Here is a 23,456-nt window from a genome sequence, read left to right on the forward strand (position 1 = left end):
TCTCGTAGCAAGGAACATTCCGGGGAAGTCCAGTGTGATAGCAGACAAGCTGAGCAGGTGCATTCTTCCACCTCAGGAGTGGTCCCTGAATGAGAACATAACAGAAATGGTTTTCCAGTAGTGGGGCCAGCCTTGCTTCAGTCTCTTTGCTTCCCCCCTCAACAAGTGCAGCAGGAACTTTGTCCTAATCCCCCCACAGGGGGAAATCACTGAGGGATGCTGTACTTCATGATTGGCCCCCGGTATACTTTACGCTTATCCACCAGTTCTTCGAATTCTGAAATTCCTACAGAAAGCTCCCATGTTGAAGAACAAAGTCATCCTCATTGCACCTTACTGGTCTTGACATTGACCGATTTGGTTTCCCCTTCCTTTGGCCTCCCTTACTACAACCTTAGATTCTGTTTCTGACTCCAGACCTCCTGTCTCTTCTGACAGGCATCATTCATCCAGACATATTAAACCTCAGGCTGACTGCCTGGCTTCTCCATTTCCATTAATAGTTTAGACGACCTACACTCTCTTCACCTGTCCGACATATACTTTTATCTTCCTATAAACCCTGTACACAAAAGCTCTACTCCAGTAAATGGAAAATGTTTGTTTACTGGGCTCACCAAAGTAATGTTGATCCTTTTTCAGCTCATACATAACATCCTGGAATTTTTTGGCTTTACTTTTTAAAGAAGGATCTTGTTACTCAGCAGTTAAGGTTCATTTAGCAGCACTGTCAAATTTTCACATTGGATTTGAGGATTCCTTTGTCACCATTTTTGTGAGGTACTCTTCTAAGACCTCCTTATAAAGACCCTACTCCCCCGTGGGACCGGAGCATGGTACTGCAAGCTCTTATCATTCCCCATTCAAAGCAGCAGCCAAGTATGACCTTAAATACTTTTCTTGGAAGACAATTTTTCTAGTAGCCATTACTTCTGCTAGATGAATTTCTGAGATTCAAGCATTGTCCTCAAAACCTCCATTCTTGAATTTTCACAAGGCTAGAGTTGCATTATGAACTAATGCATCCTTTCTTCCTAAGGTGGTGTCAGAATCTAATGTCAATCAGTCCATTAATTTGCCGGTATTCTTTTCTGAAGTTGCTAACAAGGATGAATACATGTTGCATTTTTGGATGTTCACAGACAGTTACGTTTTTACCTAAATAGAACAAAAGGCATTAGAAAAAACGATCAGTTGTTTGTCTTATTTGCAGAAGTAAAATTGGGAAACTTTTGGGTTGCCAAAGTAACTTTAGACAGGTGGCTGACTGTATTTCATTTATTTATAACAAATTAGTCATTAACTTACCAAGACCATTACAGGCCCATTCAACTAGATCCATGGATGCTCCTTCAGGTTTTCAATCTAGGATGTCTATGGATGATATTTGCGCAGCAGCAACTTGGGATACTCTCTATACCTTTGTTACTCATTACAAATTGAATCTGGTCTTCAGAGGTAGAGCAGCATTTGGTTCAACTGTGCTCAAGAATATCCTTTAGCTGGGGAATCTGTCCCATCGGTTGAGGATAGAATGATTGAAAAAATCGGATAAAGAAGTTATGTACTCACCTAACATTCCATCTGTGTTGTTCATTTTCATTCTTCTTTAACTCCCCACCCACCATCCTTTGAAAACTCCTGGAAGAATAAGTGATTAGTAGACATAATAGTCCTTTATACTGAGCTCCAGATATAGTCCATCTTTCTATTTTTTGCAACTATTTTATTTCTAGTAAAATCAACAAACAAGATCTGAGGTACTTGGGGTTGATGCATTATGGGTAATGGAGAAGCCTAATAGTTTTTGGTTGCCACAAGCTTTAGCAATGGCAGAGTCTGATCCAAGGGCTGAACCCATCGGTTAACGAATTAAAATGGACAACACAGACTGAACATTATGGTGAATATATAACTTTTTTTATCTCCTGTGAAGGTAAAACTATTTGCAAAGGGTTGTCTCAGGATATTATGTTTGCTCAACAACAGATCTAGTCCAGGTAGGGTCAAGGCTCAGCCTACTAGGTCCCTGGTTTAATTTATGGCTTTTTGGAAAGGATTGGATTCTAGAAGTGGCAACTTGGTCCACTGTACATACCAAAGACTATAAACTAGATTTCTTCTCCAGGTCTAGGACAAGCTTTGCTTGGACTATTCTCCAGAGGCTCCTGGACCCTCTTCCTTCTCACCATAATTTCTTCCTCCTCCTCCTACTAGTCCTTCTAATCTATGGTAGCCTACCCATGTAGTGTAGGCTGCAGGAATGGTTATAATGATGACAACAGTACACTTGTGTAAGTAAGTAGTAATAGTAGATGTTCAAATGATTACTGCTGCAGTAGCTGTTCTGTTCCCATGTTTTTTGTATAATTTTTTGCTAAGGTGTTGACATGTATAGTTTCTTATTGTCTTCTCTGGGCTTTAGCCACCTCCCTGTTGGCATGTAAGGTTTGAAGGGCTTGGCAACCAAGCCTGACTGTCAGCTCAGCATGAGATGAATAACTGTTTGGGCATTTGAAAGGTGGTCTGAAGCTTTTGTTAGCTGGCTTGTTATATCCTTAGCAGGATATAGCCCATATGGCTTAGACTGTTGTAGTGATCATTCAGACATTTCGTGGTATGTTAGGTTTTCTTACACAACTGTATGCCTTGCATATAAGCAGTTCATAAAATTGTATTTCTTGGCTCTAATTCTTTCAATAAAATGTGTGGTAAAAATTAATTACATGCTTTTTGTTTTTATTATGATTATTATTATACAGGTATTGTCCAAAACAGAGACAGACAAAACCCTCTTGGAAGAGGAGGTTTATACAAGGAAAGCTGTGGCGATCAGAAAAAGAAGAAAAGGAAAGGGAGTACTTAACTCAGTGGCCAGATTATCTTAGAACACTTTCATCAAGGTGGGTGAAAGTATGACTTTTCTGTCTTTTCATATATAAGTATTGAATATGGGGGGGGGGTGAAGTCCATGTAATGTCAGGAAGGAAGAAGTAGAAAAATAATTTTGTTGCACCAGGATGAGGAAACTTTGTTAAATCACACACACAAAATGCTACAATTTGTATTTCCTGTCTTTTAGAGAACATAGCTGGGCAAGAGACTGCAGCACATTGCAGTGCGCTTCATCTGCTCGAATGAATTTTGCTGTTGTAGGACACACAACTTTCAGAAGCAGTCTGGGTAAAAGTTCCCATGCTGATGTTTTCTGACTAGGGTGGGAAGTAAGGCTGTTAGCTGTGTGATGTCTGGCTAATATCCCACTGGACTGCCACCAGTTAAACATGATGACCCCAACTTAAAACCCAGGTCAGTAATTAAGGAGCCTCAATCCTCACCAGTGATTCCAATGTGAGACTGTCACTTAAACAGGTGTAATATTTCACAACTTTCCCCTAAGATCGTAACAGGAACACGCTGCATAATCTGCGACTGGACTGCATACTTTCCACCCCTAATGTAACTTCTTATTACACACTTCAGAGCAATTCTTCCCAGTTTAAGACCTCTGATGCACTCACACTCAGAGTAAATTTAAATCTCTCACATCCAAACACTTCCGGGAAAGCCTGACACAGATTTCCAGTTGCGTCTTCCCCAAAATAATATGGTAATGCTGCCTCCAATCAGAGTGTCTTCATGCCCTTCTAAAGGGGTGTCCCATTATGAAAATTAAATATCAGAATAAATGATAGCTGTGGACAGAAGTGACCAAGCCTTCAAGGTGACCTGGAGAGTATCAAACTGGTATAAGCACACACTAATCTCTAAAGAACACTCATTGATTTCCAGCCACAATGTAAAGTAATGAAAAACATTTAATAATAAGTTAAATGATTACAAGAATGTAAACCAATAACTTTCAATAAACACCAGACTTCAATCACCAGAAATATAAAATTAAACTGTAGGATAGAAGTCCATCATTCTAGAAAAATTCTCTCTGAATAATGAAACTTTCCTAATATAACAAGAGAATACTGTCCCTGATCTAATCTAAACATAACAGCAAGGCAAAGGTGGCTTAGTTTTTTGGCGAGTTCTCTTTCATGGGTGTCCACTGACTCCAAATCTTCACTAACAGCTGCTCTTCACAAACTGCTCAGTATTTGACTAACTGCACAGCTTAACAGTCTCAACTGTCTTATTTTAAAAATAACAGCTGTTTGAAAAAGTTTTTCTTGTGAATCAACTATTCAAATAATCACCTATCAACCAGGAACATTCTAATGACATCACCTACTGTCCAGCTGATTCTCCACAGTACTTGAGAATCTCCCTCTCAAACATGCACAGTTAGAAATATATCAAAACACTGATATATTCTTTAAACATTATGTTTAAACAGGGAAATATTCATTTTAAAAACTTATTTATATTTTCACAATTAGACTGGCTGGCATACAAGTTAATCTGAGAATATACACAAATCTGCCAGACATGCTGACACAGATGAGTGTTTTTTCTTAACAAGCTAGTTTATTTTAGCTTTCAGTAACATATCAGAACATTGCATAAGGCTGCATACTTGCTTCAGCTGCACTGATGGAGCACACTAAAAAAAAGTGAGCTGTCACATTGTAACAGCCTTAATTTTGTTCATTGTGCTGGAGGTTTGGGGCTATTTTGGGATGAATTGACTTCATTAGGAAAATGTTAAATACACTTCATTGTTTGTCATTCCAGCCTATAGGGTGTTTTCAGAAATTCTTTAAAAACTTTGTGGATGCATTTCAAAGCTCAGGTTCAAACCCCTACCTATGGCCTTCACCTTCTCTTGGTGTCTGACCCTTGTCACTATATTTGCTAGAAAGGGGGACAGTTCCCACCAGCCAAGACATGTAATTTCCCATCTCTCAGCAGTACCTGTTATGAGTCTTGACATCACAGTTTTTGCTTGCAGGATGAGTAGCACATACCCCCCCCCCCCACACACACACACATACTTTTTGTCTTTTTATTTAAATGATGTTGCATTCACCTTTCAGAGATGGGGATTCACACACATTAGCTGGAGCTATGGGCAATGTTCTTTACCCCTAAAATATTGAAAGGGGGGTTGAGATTAGAGCTTCTCCTGCTCTAGTCAGACTTCCAAGCCCTGATGTGGTACATTAGAAGTCATTGTGGCACACAGAGTTACACCCTGTGCAGAGAGGCACTGTGGATGTATTAGTGGACTGCAGTCGAGTTGCATCACTTTGAGACTAGAGAAGTGAGTGCACTAGTGGCTTCCTCATTCATATGTCTACCCTCTTGTAGAGCGGAGGATGTGACAGTCATGTTTGAATGTCTGGTAAGGATTTCTCAGGACTGGAGTATTTTAGGTGTTTTTTTTTTTTGTTTTTTTCCCATTTATTTGTGGGGAGATGTAATGTGGTCTGGAGCTCTTCTGCTTGGTCCAGAAGACAAAAGGGGAAAGTGGACACATTTTGTCCCTTGTAGCAATGAAATGTTTCCTCATCTCATTGCAGAATTCATGGAAAAAAGGCAAGAACTCATCCTTTCTTATGGTGGTTGACTAGGGTATGATTTCAGGTTGATAGAGGCATGGCAGTGCAGAAAACTAAATATGATCCATGTTATTCCTAGTCATTTTGGGTGAAAGAATTTTCTTTTCATGTCTAGCTACGTCTACAGATTCTCTGGTCTTGGTAGACTGCCATTTTGACTTTAAAGGGTGACTGAAACTACCAGGAAGCCTTCTCACCAGATGTAATAAGTGGAAGATATTTAGTCTGGGGGGGGTAAATATCCGTGCCACCTCAGTCAGTTTGCAGATGATCGTGACCTGTCTTAATCACTAGTAAGACTTTGGTCTGATTTATACAGCTGTCAGTGTATGTTTGACATTTCTGTATATGTTGCGCGTACGCTTTTGCAACTTTGATTTTCAGTGTTTTGATTTGTCAGGCTCATATGTTAAGGTTTGTTCTGACTATTTTGTTTTGTCTACAGTTTCTTCTTATGCAGAAACATCTGCTTTAAGTTTAGTTTCTTTTATCAGACCTGTCACTACTCATTGTTTACAGTGTGTTTGATTCAGTTGATACTACAAGGATTATGGCCACTGATACTGTGAGGAGGATGTTCTTTGTGTTTCACTGTTGCAGTAATCACACTTGGGTTATGTGTCTGCAGGTAGCCCTAAGTCGGCCCGAATACCAGAGTCTTGGGATTTCTCCGTCAGATGCTGTCGCTTCTTCCATGACGCCAGGTCGTCGGGGGGGTATAAAACATGCAGCCAACGCCATTACATCAGCTTTCCTTGCTGAGCGGAGCCCAAAGCAGAAACAGATCGCAAGTGCCAGTCAGCCGCTACCTGAAATTTTTGTTATTCGAGTTTCAGACCTGAAGTCTTGTAAAGCTAAGTACCCCATTGAGGATCCTTTTTTCTTGCTCTAACCGATGTCAGAAAAAAATAATAATTGTCTTGCCTGTGGAAAGCAAATACCTCACAGAGATTTTCATTCTTACTGCGTCACCTGTTTAGGCCTAGACAACAACGTTCCTCGCTGTCGGTTTTGTGCCTTGTTCAGTGCCCAAACTATTCGTCGTCGGGCTATCTTTGTTGCTTCAATAAGCCATCCGACTACCAATCTTCCAAAAAAAGTAAGCAAAAAGACAGAGACAGACCACATAGGTCCAAACCTGCCGACGATGCTTCCGTTAAGCTAGTCGCCAGTCCACTGGTACTCAGTGAGGTAGTTTTGCAGCCCCTGGTACCCACTTCTACAGATTCGCAGGCCTCTACTGAGACCCCATTTGGAGTCTGGTATATACCGCGAGATGCTTCTTCGACTATGGCACCTGCAGATGTCTCTACCTTGGGTGGTTACGGAGCCGCTGTGCAGGCACTGGCTTCTGAGGGTGTATTCAGACCTTCTGATGTTCGTATTAAACTGACTACTTCGTTTCAGACTAAAACTACTGAATTTCTCAGGCCCAGAGTTCGCACTACGCCTAGGAAACAGACGACCAAAGTGTGTTCTCAAGCTCCCATGCCACAGAAACAAGTACTTAGAATGGCTGAAGACCTTATTTCTTTAATTGGGGAAGCCAGCCTTCTCCCTGTAAAAGACAAAGAATTGATTTTCCATCTGATCCTTCAGATCACGAGTCCGATGACTCTGACCCCCTCAGATTACCAGGACATACCTTTATCTACCTTTGAGGATTCCGATGCAGAGGATTCCATTCCCTCTGCCTCCTCACCACAGGATTTTCTTTCGGTGAAACCCTGCATACCTTCAGAGAGCATTTTCGCTGGGAGTGCCAGGACTACCCACAGTCCAAACAGAGACTCAGGGAATTTTTAAACTTTCCTCAGCACAGGCTTCTAGCTATCCCTCCTGTTCTGGAAATTGTAGATGATGTCTTCATGGAATCCAGTCTTACCCCTGATACTTTGCCACCAGCTCCCAGAAAACCTGACTGGTACTACAGAGTACCTGACTCTCACAAATTTTTATTTAAGAATCCTACTGCGGATCCAGAAACCATTTCCCAGGGACCTAAAGGCATTAAGGCTACTACAGCCAAAAACCCTACCCCTTCGGACAGGGCTTCTAGGGCATTAGACAGATGGGGGGAATAAGGTATATACTTCTACTACTCTTGCCATCAGGGCTTTAAATTGCCAGTTTCACATGTTAAAGTACCAGCAACATATTATGGAACTAATTAAACAAAAGATTGTTGATTCCTGATTGTGCAGAACATAAAGATTTACAAGAGTTAATGCATTCTGCAAACCAAGTTGGAAAACATAGGTTTGCAGTTTGGTTTTGATGCTTTAGAAGCATCTTGCAGGGCTGCTGTCATTGGGTCTGTTCTTAGAAGGCATGCTTGGCTAAAGGAAGAAATCTTGGCAGACCATGTCAAAGCAAAATTACTAGATGCATCATTAAACCAAGAACGTCTGTTTGGCACTAAAGCAGAAGCTTTTCTTAAAAAGATTGAGGAAAAAGCTAAATTTATATGCAAACTGTTAAATATTTCCTACAGGTACAGACACCTAGATTCAGTAGGCATTGGCCTTCAAAAAACTGGTCCTTTCCAGTCCCTCCCAGACTTTCTCAGTCCAAACACAGGGGCAGCAGACTTACTAAGCTGGGCATAAATCCCTATGTCACTCGATGGGTTGCCAACTGGCTTACTGACAGAACCCACACTGTAAAAGTAGCTGACTCCAAATCCAGCTTCAGACAAGTGACAAGTGGAGTATCTTAGCGTTCAATCCTGGGACCTCTCTTGTTTGGGATCTACTTCTCTGAAGTACAGGCCAACACTAAGGGACTCTGGCTAACAAAGTCTGCAGATGACTGCGAACTGGGAGCCATTATTGAATCCCCAAATGATGTGGATACTGTACAAAAGGGCCTTACAGAAACAGATGCTTGGTGCCAGAGCCATGGGCTCAAGCTCAATGCCAAGAAATGTATAGTTATCCCTTTTGGGAAAAAATATGTACCCGTGAAATACCACATAGGTGGCAGTGCACAAAACACCAAAAGTGTGATAAGAGGCTTTGGGATACAGGTGGACAGTGGTCTAACCTTCAATAACCACATCGCCACAGCAGTCAGGAAATCCTTGTATGTGGCACACCTCATCACTAAGGGCTTTTCATCCAGAAGAAAGGAGGTCATTGTTCCACTGTACTCATCCCTCATTAGACCCATTATAGAATACAACGCCCCATTTGATATGCATCCCTCAAGACATCTGCAACAACTGGAAAGGCCGCATAAATACCTCACTAAAAGAATAACAGGCCTAAAGCAGATGCCCTATGCTGACCGCCTTAAAATACTCCAGCTATACTCTGTCGCATATCGTCTGCTCCGAGGTGATCTCTGCTTAACATACAAGGCCATGTCAAACCCAGAGCTGTTGGACATGCTACACTTAAAGAAATCCCAATCCCTGTGAGCCACACACTCCAGGGAGCTATTTATTTATTTATTTTACCTTTATTAACCGGGAAAGTCCGTCTGGATAGATATACATTTTCAACGGAGGCCCGGGGAGAAAAGCTCCATGTTTTGAGAACATTTAGTAACAACAATAAAAATGTAGGTATTTAGTAACAAATAATGATGTAGGTTATAAGATATTTAAAAAGTAACAGTAGATCTATTTACAAAGGTTTAGTAACAATTAAAGAAACAAAAATGCAGGTTGTAATGATCATCGTGGTTTATCCGTGTTTATGTGAGCAATGCTACCTGTTAGAGAGTGAAACTCACAGCTTTAATAGCGAGGTGGTCCAAGAAGTCCTTATATGACTATAAAGTCTAACATTAGGTCCGGTGATTCATGGAAATGGGGCTAGCTAGCAGAGCTACTTAAAAGCCGGCGTTCATGAAATAGTTCAATTCAGATTTACCCATACTTGGACGATTGCCTGGTTCAGGCAATCAGGAATTGCAACTTCAGCACCTGACATTTGTAAAGAGATGTTTAACTTCTCTGTGGTATACCATCAACGAAAAGATATCCCATCTGGTACCCAGCCAAACAATTGTATTACTGGGAGCAAGCTTAAACACAACTTCGCAGATGGCATTCCTCACTCCAGAAAAACAGGTTTATTTGACAAATTACTTCAATCTACTGGCCACCGAAACTTCGTTATCTGCTAGAAAAATAATGCAAGCTCTACGGTTCATGGCCTCTTGCATTCTACTAATTCCATATGCAAGACTGCATATGAGGAAATTTCAGTGGCACTTAAAAAGTCTCTGGTGTCAACATTCTCAGGACCTGGAAACGATTCCTATCATTCCTTGCCCAAGGACAGATTCCTTTTGGTGGGCAGAGCCCTGCTACCATAACAAGGGGCTCCCTTTCACTCAGCCCCCCACCCAAACCCTGACAACAGATGCATCAGACTATCCACGGGGTGCTCACATGGCAGGCAAATGCATTCAAGGCAAATAGATCCCAAGACAAATGCACCTGCATATCAATCAAAAAGAAATGTTGTACAGAATGCACTGGCAGCCTTCAAATACCTTATCCTTCCAGAACAACTCTTGAAAAAGACAGAGAACACCACAGTTATGTGGTACATAAACAAGCGGGGGAACTCATGCCTACCCACTCTGTAGGTTAGCCATGGCTCTGTGGAACACATCGTTGACCAATCAAGTGCACCTGCAAGCTCAATTCCTGCCAGGCAAACTAAATTCACTGGCAGCTGACTTAAGCAGAAATCTAATGGACCCACACGAGTGGAAACTGGAACGTAAAGCATTCAAGCTTCTGATCCACAGGTGGGGGGGGGGCACCAGAGGTGGATCTCTTTGCCTCCCCCCAGAATCATCATTTGAGCAAATTTTGCGTCAGAACTCCCCACAGCCAAGCATGGAAAGTGGATGCCCTGTCTTTTAAATGGGAAAACCTCTCAATCTATGCCTTTCCCCCTCTGCCCCTCCTCTCGAAAATACTACCAGGTCAAACAGGACAAGCCAAGGACAATCCTGATTGCACCAGACTGGCCACACCAGCACTGGTACCCACTTTTACTCAGTCTGACAGTATTGCCACCCTGGCACCTGCCTCAGACCCCTTCCCTGCCCTCCCAGCAGGAGGGGCAGATTTTGCATCCTCAGCTGCAAACCCTGAACCTAGTAGCCTGGCTCATCCCCTGAATACATCACCAGCAACCCTCAGCAATCAGGTGCTGGATGTCATCCTTGAGGCCAGGATGCATAATACTAGGAAATCATATTCAGAAAAGTTGAAAAGATACTGTTCTTGGAGCCAGTCTCCGGGAGAAGACACAACCGTGCCCAACTTACCTCAAATCCTAGATTGTCTAGCAGAATTGCTCCACAAAGGCCTATCCTTCTCTTCAATTAAGATTCATGCCTCTGCCATCTCAGCTCATTACAATACTGATCCACCCCTCTTCTCTCACCCTCTGGTCAAACAGTTTCTGAAAGGAGCTAACAATTTAAGACCCCCGAGGAGAGCTCCCACTCCAGCCTGGGACCTTAACTTTGTACTAGAGAAGCTCCCCCCCCCCCTTGAGCCTGCTGCTACAGCAGAGTTAAAATTCCTGTCTTGGAAAACAGCCTTACTTCTAGCCATCACTTCAGCAAGAGTGTCTGAGTTGCAGGCCCTTATGGCTCTGGAACCCTTCATTATCTTCCATGCGGACAGGGTTTCCCTCAGGACTAACCCATCATTTATGCCCAAGGTGGTGTATAGTGTGGCTTTAAACCAGTCCATCCATTTACCAACATTTTTCCCTACTCCTCAGAATAAAGAGAAAAGGATCCTGCACTGGCAGCTTAGGTTCTAACTTGACAGGAAAACTTTTCAGAAAATCTGACGAGCTGCTAGTCAGCTTTGCTACAGGGGCAGAGGGCAAGGTCATTTCAAAGCAAAACATCTCCAAGTGGATAGCACACTGCATCAATTTCTGCTACAAACACCATGGAAAACCTATCCCACAGGGGATCAGAACTCATTCCACTAGGGCTACCTCAACCTCTACAGCATTTCTCAGGGGAGTCCCCACCAAGGGACATCCTGGAAGCTGCAACTTGGAGCTCTGTACACACCTTCACCAAGCATTACCACTTGCCTATTTTTTCTAAATCCAGAGCTGGATTTGCTACAGCAGTCTTGCAAGGCCTGCTAGCCAGCCCCAATACTTCCTGACTGCCTCCACACTTCCTCAACTTTGGGAATCTACCCAAGTTTGATGACTGCAACAGTGAAACACAAAACACACAATACAGTTGTGTACACTTATCATAAATGTAGATGTTTGAGTGTATTCACTGTTGCAGTCCTGGTTACCCTCTCTCCAGTCCCTGACTTTTCTATACTTTCAACCTATCCTCTTTTTTTGGCTGTATTTTATGGCAGTGTTATTTACTTTTTACTGGAGGTCTTCCACACCATGTAATTCCTTTCTATTTTGTGGGCTTCGTAGATCTGGGGCAAGAAAAACTGATGTAATGGTGTCAGCTACAGGTTTTATACCCCTGACGACCTGACGTCATGGAAAAAGCAACAGCATCTGACGCAGAGAGCCCAAGACTGGTATTCTGGCCGAGTGAGGTCTACCTGCAAGCAGATAACCCAAGTGTGATGACTGCAGCAGTGAATACACTTGGAACATCTACATTTATGGTAAGTGTACACAACTGTACTTTTGCCTGGAAGTGTTCTCAGAATCTCCCAGATGATAAAAGTGTGATTCTTAAATTCTCCTTTGGATAGAAATTTAATTTTATTTTTGATCCCCCTGTTGCAGAGGTGATCAAAATGTCTGATGAGAGGGGTAAGTTGATACAGGGAATCTTTCAGCCCTCCTTTTCCATATTGTATAAAGGGTTCTCTAACCCCTCATCCAGTCTTGGGAAGAAAAAAAAAAAAACAAAATACAATCTCAACAAAATGCTTGGTAAACAGATGCTTAAGAAGAAATGGCAAATGATTTCTAAATTCAGGAACCATTCAAAACTAAGGACAGTCTGACAAGTCAGAATGACTATTAAAGGGACCTTGATCCCTCCCTCTCCCACCCCGGCAGTCCTATTTTCCCTTCCAGAAAGTCTGAATCCACTTTTCTCTGGCAAGATCATTTCAGGACAAATCTGTTCTGAAGACAATCATCAAGGTTAACTGATAGTAGTGGCAGGAAAGTCCTCCTTTCCAGGGAGTAATCTCTCATCCAGTGGACCAGACTTCCTTTTCATTTCCACCTATCCTTCATTGTATTGTGTCCCAGGGACTGACAGAACCAGTCTCTCCTTCTCTGGTATGAAAAGGTTTTTATTCAAGGGTGCTTTTAATGCCAAAGAAATAAAATGCTTTAAGACTAGTTCGGGATCTTTCTTTCCTAAACCTGTTTGTGATCGTGCCCAAGTTCAAAATACTGTCACTTCATAAACTTTTATTTCCTCTTCCTCATTCAAGTTTCCTAGTAGCTCTAGATTTAATATTCTCTTATCAAATCCATTTTCATCCAAACTTTGGGCTTTTCTTAAGGGTGTGTGTTGGGATCACATTATTGTACTCTACTCTACCCTTTGGGACTATCCACTGCACCAAGAATGTTCGCAACGTGTCTTGCTTCAGTTATAGTGCATTTCAGGATACATGGTATCTACATTTTTCCATATTTAGATGACTTTTAGCTTGGTATATAGCTACTCAGCACAGTCTCACTCTACAAGCATTCTACATTCTAACCGAACAGAATTGTATGACATTCAAGCTTTGCAGGACAAGGGCAGATCCTCTTGAAGGGAATCTAGATCAGGGAGTTTTCAGGATTTGATCCATTATTCGGGAGTTCCTCAGATATACCTGTGCTATGTGCAAGAAGGCCTAGAAAACTAATGCCTTGTCCTTGTACTGGAATGCTCTTATATGTTTTCCCACCCTTTCCATTGATATTTGAGGAACTTTTGAAGGTTCAGAAGGAGTTCCCCAAAGTCATTGTGGGTGACTTCCTTCAGGCCCAGGTCCAAATCAAATTTATTCACCTGCGTAGATGATAGGGTCTTAATTCCCTTTAGGCACCTGCTTACTGAGGATGTGCAACAGATACTAATGGAGGCAAGAAACCATGCTGCTAGAAAAATCATATATTAGCAAATGGAAAAGGGTTTTTTAGTTGGTGCCAACAATGTAACCAGCACCCATTCAGGGCTAGTTCTGTTTTTTATAATATGTGTGCAAGTTAGTATCCTTTGGCCTTTCTTACTCCTCTGTCAGGGTTCTTTTACTGGCTAATTCAGCATGTTTGCCTATCGATCCTCCTCTCAAGAACAGTTTAACATGAGAATGCATTGAAAAGAAAGAGGCCTCCTTGAAAACTGGTGGCCCCTCCTTAGGATCACAATTTTATGTTAGAGACGCTAACAGTTGCTCTATTTGAACCAGCTAACCTGGTTGACTTAAAGTATTTAACATGGGAAATAGTTTTACTGATTGCTCTGACCTCTGCAATAAGAGTATCTGAGTTGCAAGCTCTTATGGTGACTCAACCATATGTCATTTTCAACAGGGACTGGGCTTCTTTGAGATCTAATCCTCCTTTTATGCCTAAAGTTGTATCCAAGTTTACTTTAAGCCAATCTATCCATCTTCCCTTTTTTTTCCTGAACCTTAAAGTGAGGGAGAAAGGATATTCCATACCTTGGATGTCAACAGAGGTAGTGTCTTGGAACTAAATTTTTTCAGATCAGTTGTTCATTTCTTGTGAAGGTAAGAAGGATACAACCTGTGTCAAAGCAGACTAGTTACTTTGTCTAAGGGTATTTTCTTTCGATGTACTCACCACTGCAGAAGTATTTCAGGCAGGGTGGAGTTCCACTCTGTCAGGACCTTGGCTTCGTGTGTGGCTTTATTTTGAAAGGGTTGGATAGTCTAGAAGCAGCAACTTGGTCTGTTGTACATACTTTTTCAATGCACTATACGCTTGATTCCTTCTCCAGCTCTAGATCAGGTTTTTCTAGGACAATTTTCCAGGGGTTCTGGACTCTATCCTTCAACCTCCCAATATTTGTAGGCTATGGTAATCTATCCACATAGCTTAGGTTACTGCAGCCATGATCAATATGGAGAACATAGTACAGTTATGTAGCTAAACTTAACCATAACTGTAGCCCCCCCCCCCCCATTTCTTGGCATTAACATGGCGTGGACTTTGTATTTTTTTTTTTTTTTTTTTTTGGCATTGTCCTCTTAGGGCTCAGCCTCCTGTCTGTTATGAAAGCTCTAAAGGGCTTGGTGCCCAAACCTGTCTTTTTAGTCAACTTAGCTCGAGCTGACTGGTAGTGAGAAAGGTGTTCTGAAGCTTTAGAGCTGGCAGGCTGTTATATCTTTGGCAGGATATATTACCCATTTAGCTTAGGCTACTGCAGCAGTGATCATTTGAACATCTACATGGTACGTTTACTTCAATAACTGTACGATGTCCTTCATGGATGCATCTGCAGTCATAACAAGTGGGTTGTCCTGTCGTCAGGCAGCCCTTCAGTCGGCCGGATTCCAAAGTCCGGGTCCGGCTTCGGCTGATGTCGCACTCCACCCGACGCCATCTCTGTTGGTCTTCGGGTATAAAGGCATCAGCCGACGCCATTTTCCTCAGTCTTTCTTGCCGCGTGGCGCCCGAAGCAGAAGCTGTTCGCAAGTGCCGGTCGGTCGGATCCAGGGATTACTTCTACCGAATACTACTTCGAAGACTTCTAAAGCTAAGTACCCTGTTGGGGACTCTTTCTTGCCTCAGCCGATGTCAGAAAAAGTTAACAATTGTTTAAACTGTGGGAAACAAATACCTCATAAAGATTTCCACTCTTACTGTCTGCCTTGTTTAGGCCCAGCCCACGACGTAGCAGCCTGTTCGGCCTGTGCTTCTTTCAACCGACGAATGCTTAGGCGTCGGTCGGAGTTTGCAGAACAGTTTTCGGTTCTGATTTTGCGACATTATGCCGCCGGATCCTCCGACTACCCAATCTAGCAAAAACGCAAAGATAAAGACCGACACTCGGTCCGCGGTTTCGCCGAAACCATGGTCAAGCAAACCCATGAGTGTCTCGGTTTCGGCGAAACCGAGAAAACTGAACAAAGTACAGCTGAACCTATTCCTACAACTGAGGCCCCTGCTACAACTCTTGAAACGACTTCAGAAATTTTACCCACTACGGTGGTTGACTTATCAGACACCATCCCTTGGATGTTTCTACCCCAGCACGTGGTGCTGCTAGGCCTCCAGCAGCCATGTCCATTAAGGCCTTCGCCAGGGCTAAAGCAGCCAAGACTACTAAAACAGTGCCTGTTAAACCACCCACATCCAGGCCCTCTTCTAGTTCTCAAATGCTTACTTTGGCAGAAGATTTAATTTCTTTAATTAGAGGATCTCAATCTCACCCAGACAGGGCCTCTCAGCCCCAGAGAAGAGACCTAGGGCAGAGCCCCCGAGCCAGTGTCCTCTGATGATTCTGCTGATGAATCAGACATAACTGACCAGCCAGAGGCTCCTTCTCCAATTTTGAAGATTCTGATGCTGAAGAATCCATCCCAGCTGCTTCCCCACCAGAAGAATTCTCCTTTGGGAAACCTTGCATGCCATGCGAGAACAGTTCCAATGGCAGCAACAGGATTTTTCAGACTCCAGAAAAGACTTAGGACTTTTCTGCACCTCCCACAGCACAGGCCCTTAGCTATACCCCTGTTCTCTGTGGTGGATGATGCTTTCAATGATGTTTGCTCCGCTCCAGATTCTTTACCCCCAGCCCCTGCCAAACCAGACAGATTTTACAGGGTGCCAGATACTCATCACCACCTTTACAAGGCTCCACTTGCAGACCCAGAAACTATATCCCAGGGCCCCAAGGCAGTAGCAGCGACCATAGCTAAAACCCTATTCCTTCTGAAAGGGAAGCAAGGTCATTAGACAGATGGGGTAAAAAGGTCTACACTTCAGCTACTCTCTCAGCTAGAGCTTTAAACTGTCAGTTTCACATGATACAATACCAAGAGTTTATGCTGGATCAGTTAACTAAAAACTAACCACTGATGAATCTCTTGATAAGAAATATGTATTAGAGATGGTAAATAACATACAACAGGTTAGCAACCATTCCTTAAAATGTGGCTATGATGCACTGGAGGCTTCATTTAGATCAGCCATGACAGGCACAGTGATAAGAAGGCATGCATGGCTAAAGGAACAAGCTTTACCGGATCATGTTAAAGCTAAGTTGCTAGATGCTCCTATGGACAAGACAAGTTTGTTTGGTACATCTGCCCAGCAGGTTATGAAGAAAATGGAAGAAAAGGCAAAATCTGTTCAAACTGTTAAAGATTTCTTGCAGGTTCAACCCCAAGGTTTAGCAGGAACTGGCCTGCCAAAATTGGTCCTTTCCTGACTCCACAAAATTTCAAAGGGGCAGGAATAGACGCTCCAGAGGCAGAAACCAATCCAGAGGAGGTGCCTACAGAGGAAGACAGTGGCAAGGTAACAACAGAGGCACAGACACAGCCACTGCCACTACATCAACACAACCACAGTGACTTAACCTAAATCCGCCTACCAGGGAACAAATAGCAGCTCCTCTAGGCGGAAAGTTAACCTTATTTTCAAAGAACTGGCACTACATAACAAAGGACAAGTGGATTTTACAAACCATAGATCAAGGTTACCGGTTTCACTTCCACACTTTTCCAGTCAAAAGAGGAATGCCAAATCTACCTCCAAATCAAAAAACAGAGGCTCTACGCCAGATAATGGAGTTAGCAAACATGAGAGCTGTGGAAAAAGTGCCAACAGCAGAGCAAGGAAAGGGGTTCTACTCCAGACTATTCCTAGTTCCAAGAAAGGAAAAAAGTTGGAGACCAATTCTCGACCTGTCCACCTTAAATACATACATCATTGTCCCAAAATTCAAAATGCTGACCCTACAGCAACTTCTTCCCACGCTGGGCAAGGAGTCTTGGCTGGTAACTCTAGATCTCAAGGAGGCATACCTGCACGTCCCCATTCGACCAATCTGCAGAAGATACCTCAGATTTCTTGCAGGATCAGAGCACTATCAATTCTCAGCATTGCCTTTGGCTTATCTACTGCGCCCAGAGTATTCACAAAATGCCTGGCATCAGTAATCGCCATTGCAGACTTCAGGGAATTCAAATTTACCCATACTTGGACGACTGCCTGCTACAAGGGACAACAAAAGCAAGCTGACAACAGATTTACAAAGGGTCATTTACTTGCTACAAGCACTGGGATACACAGTCAATTTACAAAAGTCAAGGCTGATACCATCCCAAACAAGCACATTCTTGGGCGCGGAATTGGACACAGTAAAACAAATGGCATTCCTGACTACAGAAAAACAAAAGAACTCCTCTATACTTCTTGGCACTAACAAAACTGAACAAGTTAACAGCAAGAAAAGTACTGCAGGCCTTGGGCTTCATGGCATCATGCATAATCTTGGTTCCATTTGCCAGACTACATATGAGAAAACTACAGTGGTACCTAAAGAATTTATGGTCCCAACACAGACACAGTCTAGAAACAGAAATCCCACTAATTCCATGCTTAAAACAGGAGTTCCTATGGTGGGCTCAGGCATGCCAGTCAAACCCAGGCCTACCCTTTCGCAGATGTCAAGCAAGCCAGACCATCACAACAGACGCTTCAGACCTAGGATGGCGGGCCCACATGCTGGACAAATGCGTGCAAGGATTGTGGACACAGGATCAACTCCAACTGCACATCAACCTAAAAGAAATGCTGGCAGTAAAACTGGCAATCCAAAAGTTCAAACCATTTCTCAAAGAGGGCCAGTTGATGATAAGGACAGACAACACCACAGTCATGTGGTACATCAACAAACAGGGAGGCACTCATTCATACCCCTATGCAGAATGACCTTGGAGCTGTGGACCCTGGCACTCAGCTACAACATCCAGTTACAGGCAATATTTGTACCAGGGAAAGACAATACCCTAGCAGACATATTAAGCAGAACCACTTCGGATGCCCACGAATGGAAGCTTCACCCGACATCTTCAAGACCATCTCAAAGAAATGGGGAATGCCACAGATAGACCTATTCGCATCACCTCTCAATCACCAGCTCAAAAAATTCTGCACAAGGACATTCCACCCATTAGCATGGAAAGTGGATTCGCTCTCTTTCAATGGAAAGGCCTAACAGCATATGCATTCCCGCCTCTTCCTCTGATACACAAGGTACTACTGAAAATCAAGGAAGAACGTCCAAGGATAATCCTGATAGCTCCAAACTGGCCAAGACAACACTGGTACCCACTACTGAGGAGCATGTCCAGGAACAATATGTGGACAATTCCCCTGATGCCCTTGATGTTAACGCAGAACAACTACAGCATCATACATCCAAACCTAAAAACCTTGCAACTGACTGCATGGAACATCACATAACAGCAGCTATTCCAGAACTTTCCCAAAGAGTTAAAGACATTATTCTTGAAGCACGCAGACCTTCAACAAGAAGGAACTATGCTGGAAAATGGAAGAGGTTTGTCATCTGGAGTACGGAAAGAGGAAAAGATGTGTCAAACATAGATATGCCTAACATTCTGGAGTATCTGGCCGAACTTCTTCATTCAGGCCTGTCCTACTCCTCCATCAAGATACATGCATCAGCTATTTCAGCAGAATACAGCTTTGATACACCTGTTTTTTTCGCACCCTTTGCTCAGGCAATTCCTCAGAGGAATCAAGAATGTAAAACCTCCAAGGAAACCACCATTACCAGCTTGGGATTTAAACTTTGTGCTAGAAAAGTTGACACTAGCACCCTTTGAACCAGCAGCAACAGCAGACCTACAACACCTGTCATGGAAAACTGCTTTCCTACTGGCAATTACTTCAGCAAGGAGGGTTTCAGAACTACAGGCCTTAATGGCAGTGCAACCCTTCCTAATCTTCCACCAAGATAGAGTGTCCATGAGGACTAATCCTACATTTATGCCTAAGGTGGTATCCAGACTGTCTTTAAACCAGGCAATCCACCTACCTACCTTCTTTCCCAACCCACAAAACAGAGGGGAAAGAATACTGCATACCTTGGATGTACATAGACAGCTACGCTACTACTTGGACAGAACAAAAAATAGCAGAAAGACTGACCAACTTTTTGTAGCCTATGCAACAGGAAGGGAAGGAAAAGCTATTTCCAAACAGACAATCTCCAAATGGATAGGGAATTGCATACACTTCTGTTACTCCTTCCATGGAAAACCAATTCCACAGAACATAAGACCTCACTCTACAAGGGCAACAGCCACTACCACAGCCTTCTTACGAGGAGTGGCAACCAAAGACATTATTGAGGCGGCTACTTGGACCTCCGTGCATACATTTGCCAAGCATTATAATTTGCCTCTATATTCCAGATCCCGAGCAGGGTTTGCCACTGCTGTACTGCAAGGGATCCTAAACACACCATAATCTATTTTTATCCTCCTCCCCTAGTTGGCTATGGTATTCTACCCACTTGTTATGACTGCAGATGCATCCATGAAGGACATAGTACAGTTTTGTACCTACCATAAATGTAGATGTCCGAACTGGATAGCATCTGCAGTCAGGATTACCCTCCCTCCATCCCTCTGTGGTACTCCTAGGGTGTTTACCCTTCTAATAGCTAGCTGTTGGGGAGTCTTTTATGGTGTATTTGTTTGTGTATATGTACATACATGCTTATTGTTGTGTTTACCTCTATCTATTTGGAAACATTGGCATCTATCCAAATTTTAGCCTGCAAGAGGGCTACTGGCATCTGGGGCAAGAAACACTGAGGAAAATGGCGTCGGCTGATGCCTTTATACCCGAAGACCAACAGAGATGACGTCGGGTGGAGTGCGACATCAGCCGAAGCCGGACCCGGACTTTGGAATCCGGCCGACTGAAGGGCTGCCTGACGACAGGACAACCCACTTGTTATGACTGCAGATGCTATCCAGTTCGGACATCTACATTTATGGTAGGTACAAAACTGTACTTTTCCTGTTGTCCTTCATTACTGATTGCATCATCTCCAAGCTACAGGTGCTTGTCTGCTATGAAGATCACATTTTCTCAAGTATTCACCCACACTTTCTCCAGAATGTTTTTCCAGAGATTTCTATCAACTTCATTCATCTCTCTCTTTTTTTTTTTTGTTAGAATCCAGGTGTACTCTTGGACATGCACTGCTGTCTCAAATTTTGCTCGACTGTGTATAAATCGGTGAAGACAAAAAGAACACTGGTTACCCCCAATCTTCTGCTGTAGGCAAGGATGGTCTTGTAGTGATTTAAGCAAACACTTTCTAATTTAAGTGCTATCTACAGAGAACGCTTGCTGAGAAATGATGTTTTCAGAGACCAGCCCATCAGAGGCATAGTTAAGTCCAGTGCTCCTTTTAAAATGTCTCTGTTGCAGGCATTTGTTTTGCAGCTATTTAGATTAACAGTTCACACCTTTCTGTGGTGCTAATCTTTGACTTTGATTCCAGAAGATGTTTTTATTGTTAATGTCTGAGTTTCTGAAATGGATCTTCAGAGCCATTGCCTTTTTGGCAATTCTGTGGCTCCTTCCTTGCATGGAGATTAACATTCTGCTGCTTGAGATTACTCCCAGATGTTCCTCACTGCAGACTGCATCTGAAGTCACATAACAACATATACATACTGTCATCTTGTCTGCATGGAGGATTTCTGTATTGGTATCACCTCATATCTGAACATACTCTTTCCTTTTAACATTTTTGGACTTTTCTTTTTTTTCTAAATCCATCAAGTAAATAATTCTGTATTTTTTTCTGTCTTCTAGATACTGTGCACTCAGTGCACGACAAACTGAGCAGCCTAGGCTGATTAGTAGTGCACCCTTTTAACCAGGCAGGTGACATCAGTGAGCGTCAGCCAGACACCTCCACCTCAAACTGACGAACTAGATACAATTCTGAATTGTGCTGTGATGTGATATCAAAAAAAGAAATTATTTGAACAGTAGAAATGTTTCATTTAATAGAGATGTGATCACTTGTTTCTAGTGACCTCCAAAGTTTTGTGTTTTTCCCAAGGTTGAGAAACACAGTTACCCCCAGTTTGAGATAAATCTCCGCACCCCATACCAAAATAAATCACACATACCTGCATGTACCAGCTCTGATTTGTTGCACAAACACAGAAGAGAGGAAATGTGATAAAAGCTTAAAACTTGCTTTTTCTTTGAACCCAACGACCACAACAGGGTGCTGGCTAGCATCCATTGATATTCTGAGTATCTGTCAACTGACTAGTGACAAACGGCAAGTTTCTTGAAACCCCAACTTTCGTCCCCTATGAAAGGTATCCTCACAAATTGGCTGATGTGGCATTTGGTTGTTATTTAAAGGGATGTGGGAATAAGGATCTGCACTTAAATGGACATGATTCTGCCACCCCCCAACTGAAATGTTTATATACATTTTTGGAAGAGTACAAAAAATATAGTTCATACTTGTTTTAATTGTGCAGTTTGGATTTTTTTCTCTTTCAGTATAAAGGAAAATGTATCCAGTAAAGTTTTCTAACAGAATGTCTTCATGTTGGTTTTATTCCAGACATTCCAAAGGAGTAAAATAGTTTTTTTTTTTTCAAAACAGGTTTATTGTTTTAACATATAAGAGAAATATCATAACAATTTTATACAAGTAATTAAAAATAGGTATTATTATAATATTCAACAAAACAACTAAAGTATTTACAAAGACATCCACTACAATCAGATCAATTAATTAAACTAAAATACCATGCTATTGAAATTAAAATTTTTTAACAAATTTTGTAAATTATCCCATACAATAAAATAAGATGTTTTTATATTTGTTCTAGTCCTAATTGTGTTTATTTCCATATGGCACACTATATTCATAACATTTTTAAATTCATTGAACGAAGGAGGTGTATCTGAAATCCAATTTCTAGTTATTATTTTCCTAGCCACTGCTAGAATAGACCATAACAAGGGAAGCTTAACCTTTTTAACACTTTGAGGTACAGGTGTGTTGAATAATATAAGAGATTTAGAAATAATGAAATTATCTGTAAAGAGCCTGCAAAATTCATTAATTGACTTCCAGTATTCTTTCAATTTTATACAGTCATAAAACATATGAGCCCAGTCAGCATTAATTTCTACATTACATCTCTTACATAGATTATCTTTATTATTTATGTTATTCATCATCAAAGGTGTATAAAAAGATCTATGTAAAATTTCCATGTATAAAGTCTCCAGACAATGGAAGACGTAGTTCTATAAACAGATTCCAATATATATTGTTTATCTTGTTGATTTGGTGGGTCCCCATTAATAGAAGTGAAATAATTCCAGTATGAATCTACACTGTAAAAAGTTTCTTGTCTGATAACTTTATGTATGTATGAAAGTTTACCTTTATCAGAAACTTTATGTTGTAAATTTAATATCAAGTAATCAGTCAGTGTTGGAATAGATTCTTTAACAGTTATAGACATTAAATCTATTTTATTAATGAGATGTTGTCTAAAGGTCTGAACCTCTAACCAGCAAGTTTCTCTTAGATCAAATTCTTGTTTTAAGAAATCTAGATTTTTAACTTTATTATCAGATATCAACTGATATTAGATCATTATCTATAGCTAAATGAGTTCCTTCAGATGTAGATGACAAAAGCATACCCTGAGTATACATTATAGGAAATACAATAAAATTCCATTCCCTATACTTAGGGTGCATGAATATAAAGTTACGATAACTAATAATAATATTTAATGGGTAACAAACCATATGTTTAGGTGTAATAGGTGAAGTACAAAATTCATTTAGTAACCATAACATGGAGTTATTTACAATCATATTTTTATGTGTTAAGGAGATTTTCATGAAGTGTATACTAATTAGCTCCCAATAATCTTTC

General features: G+C 41.7%; 1 protein-coding gene across 1 annotated transcript in view; it reads left to right on the forward strand.

The window, feature by feature from the left end:
- Window positions 1-23,456, forward strand: part of DHX36 (DEAH-box helicase 36) — a gene marked incomplete in the record, with an annotated part of 1,900,459 nt that overhangs the window by 335,780 nt on the left and 1,541,223 nt on the right. The window contains 1 exon segment of the mRNA XM_044070516.1: window positions 2,763-2,903. Within this exon segment, the coding sequence (XP_043926451.1) occupies window positions 2,763-2,903 (141 nt within the window).

Source organism: Protopterus annectens, chromosome 4.part1 (assembly GCF_019279795.1).
Source record: "Protopterus annectens isolate FY-2018-M chromosome 4.part1, PAN1.0, whole genome shotgun sequence".
Taxonomy (NCBI): Eukaryota; Metazoa; Chordata; order Ceratodontiformes; family Protopteridae; genus Protopterus; species Protopterus annectens.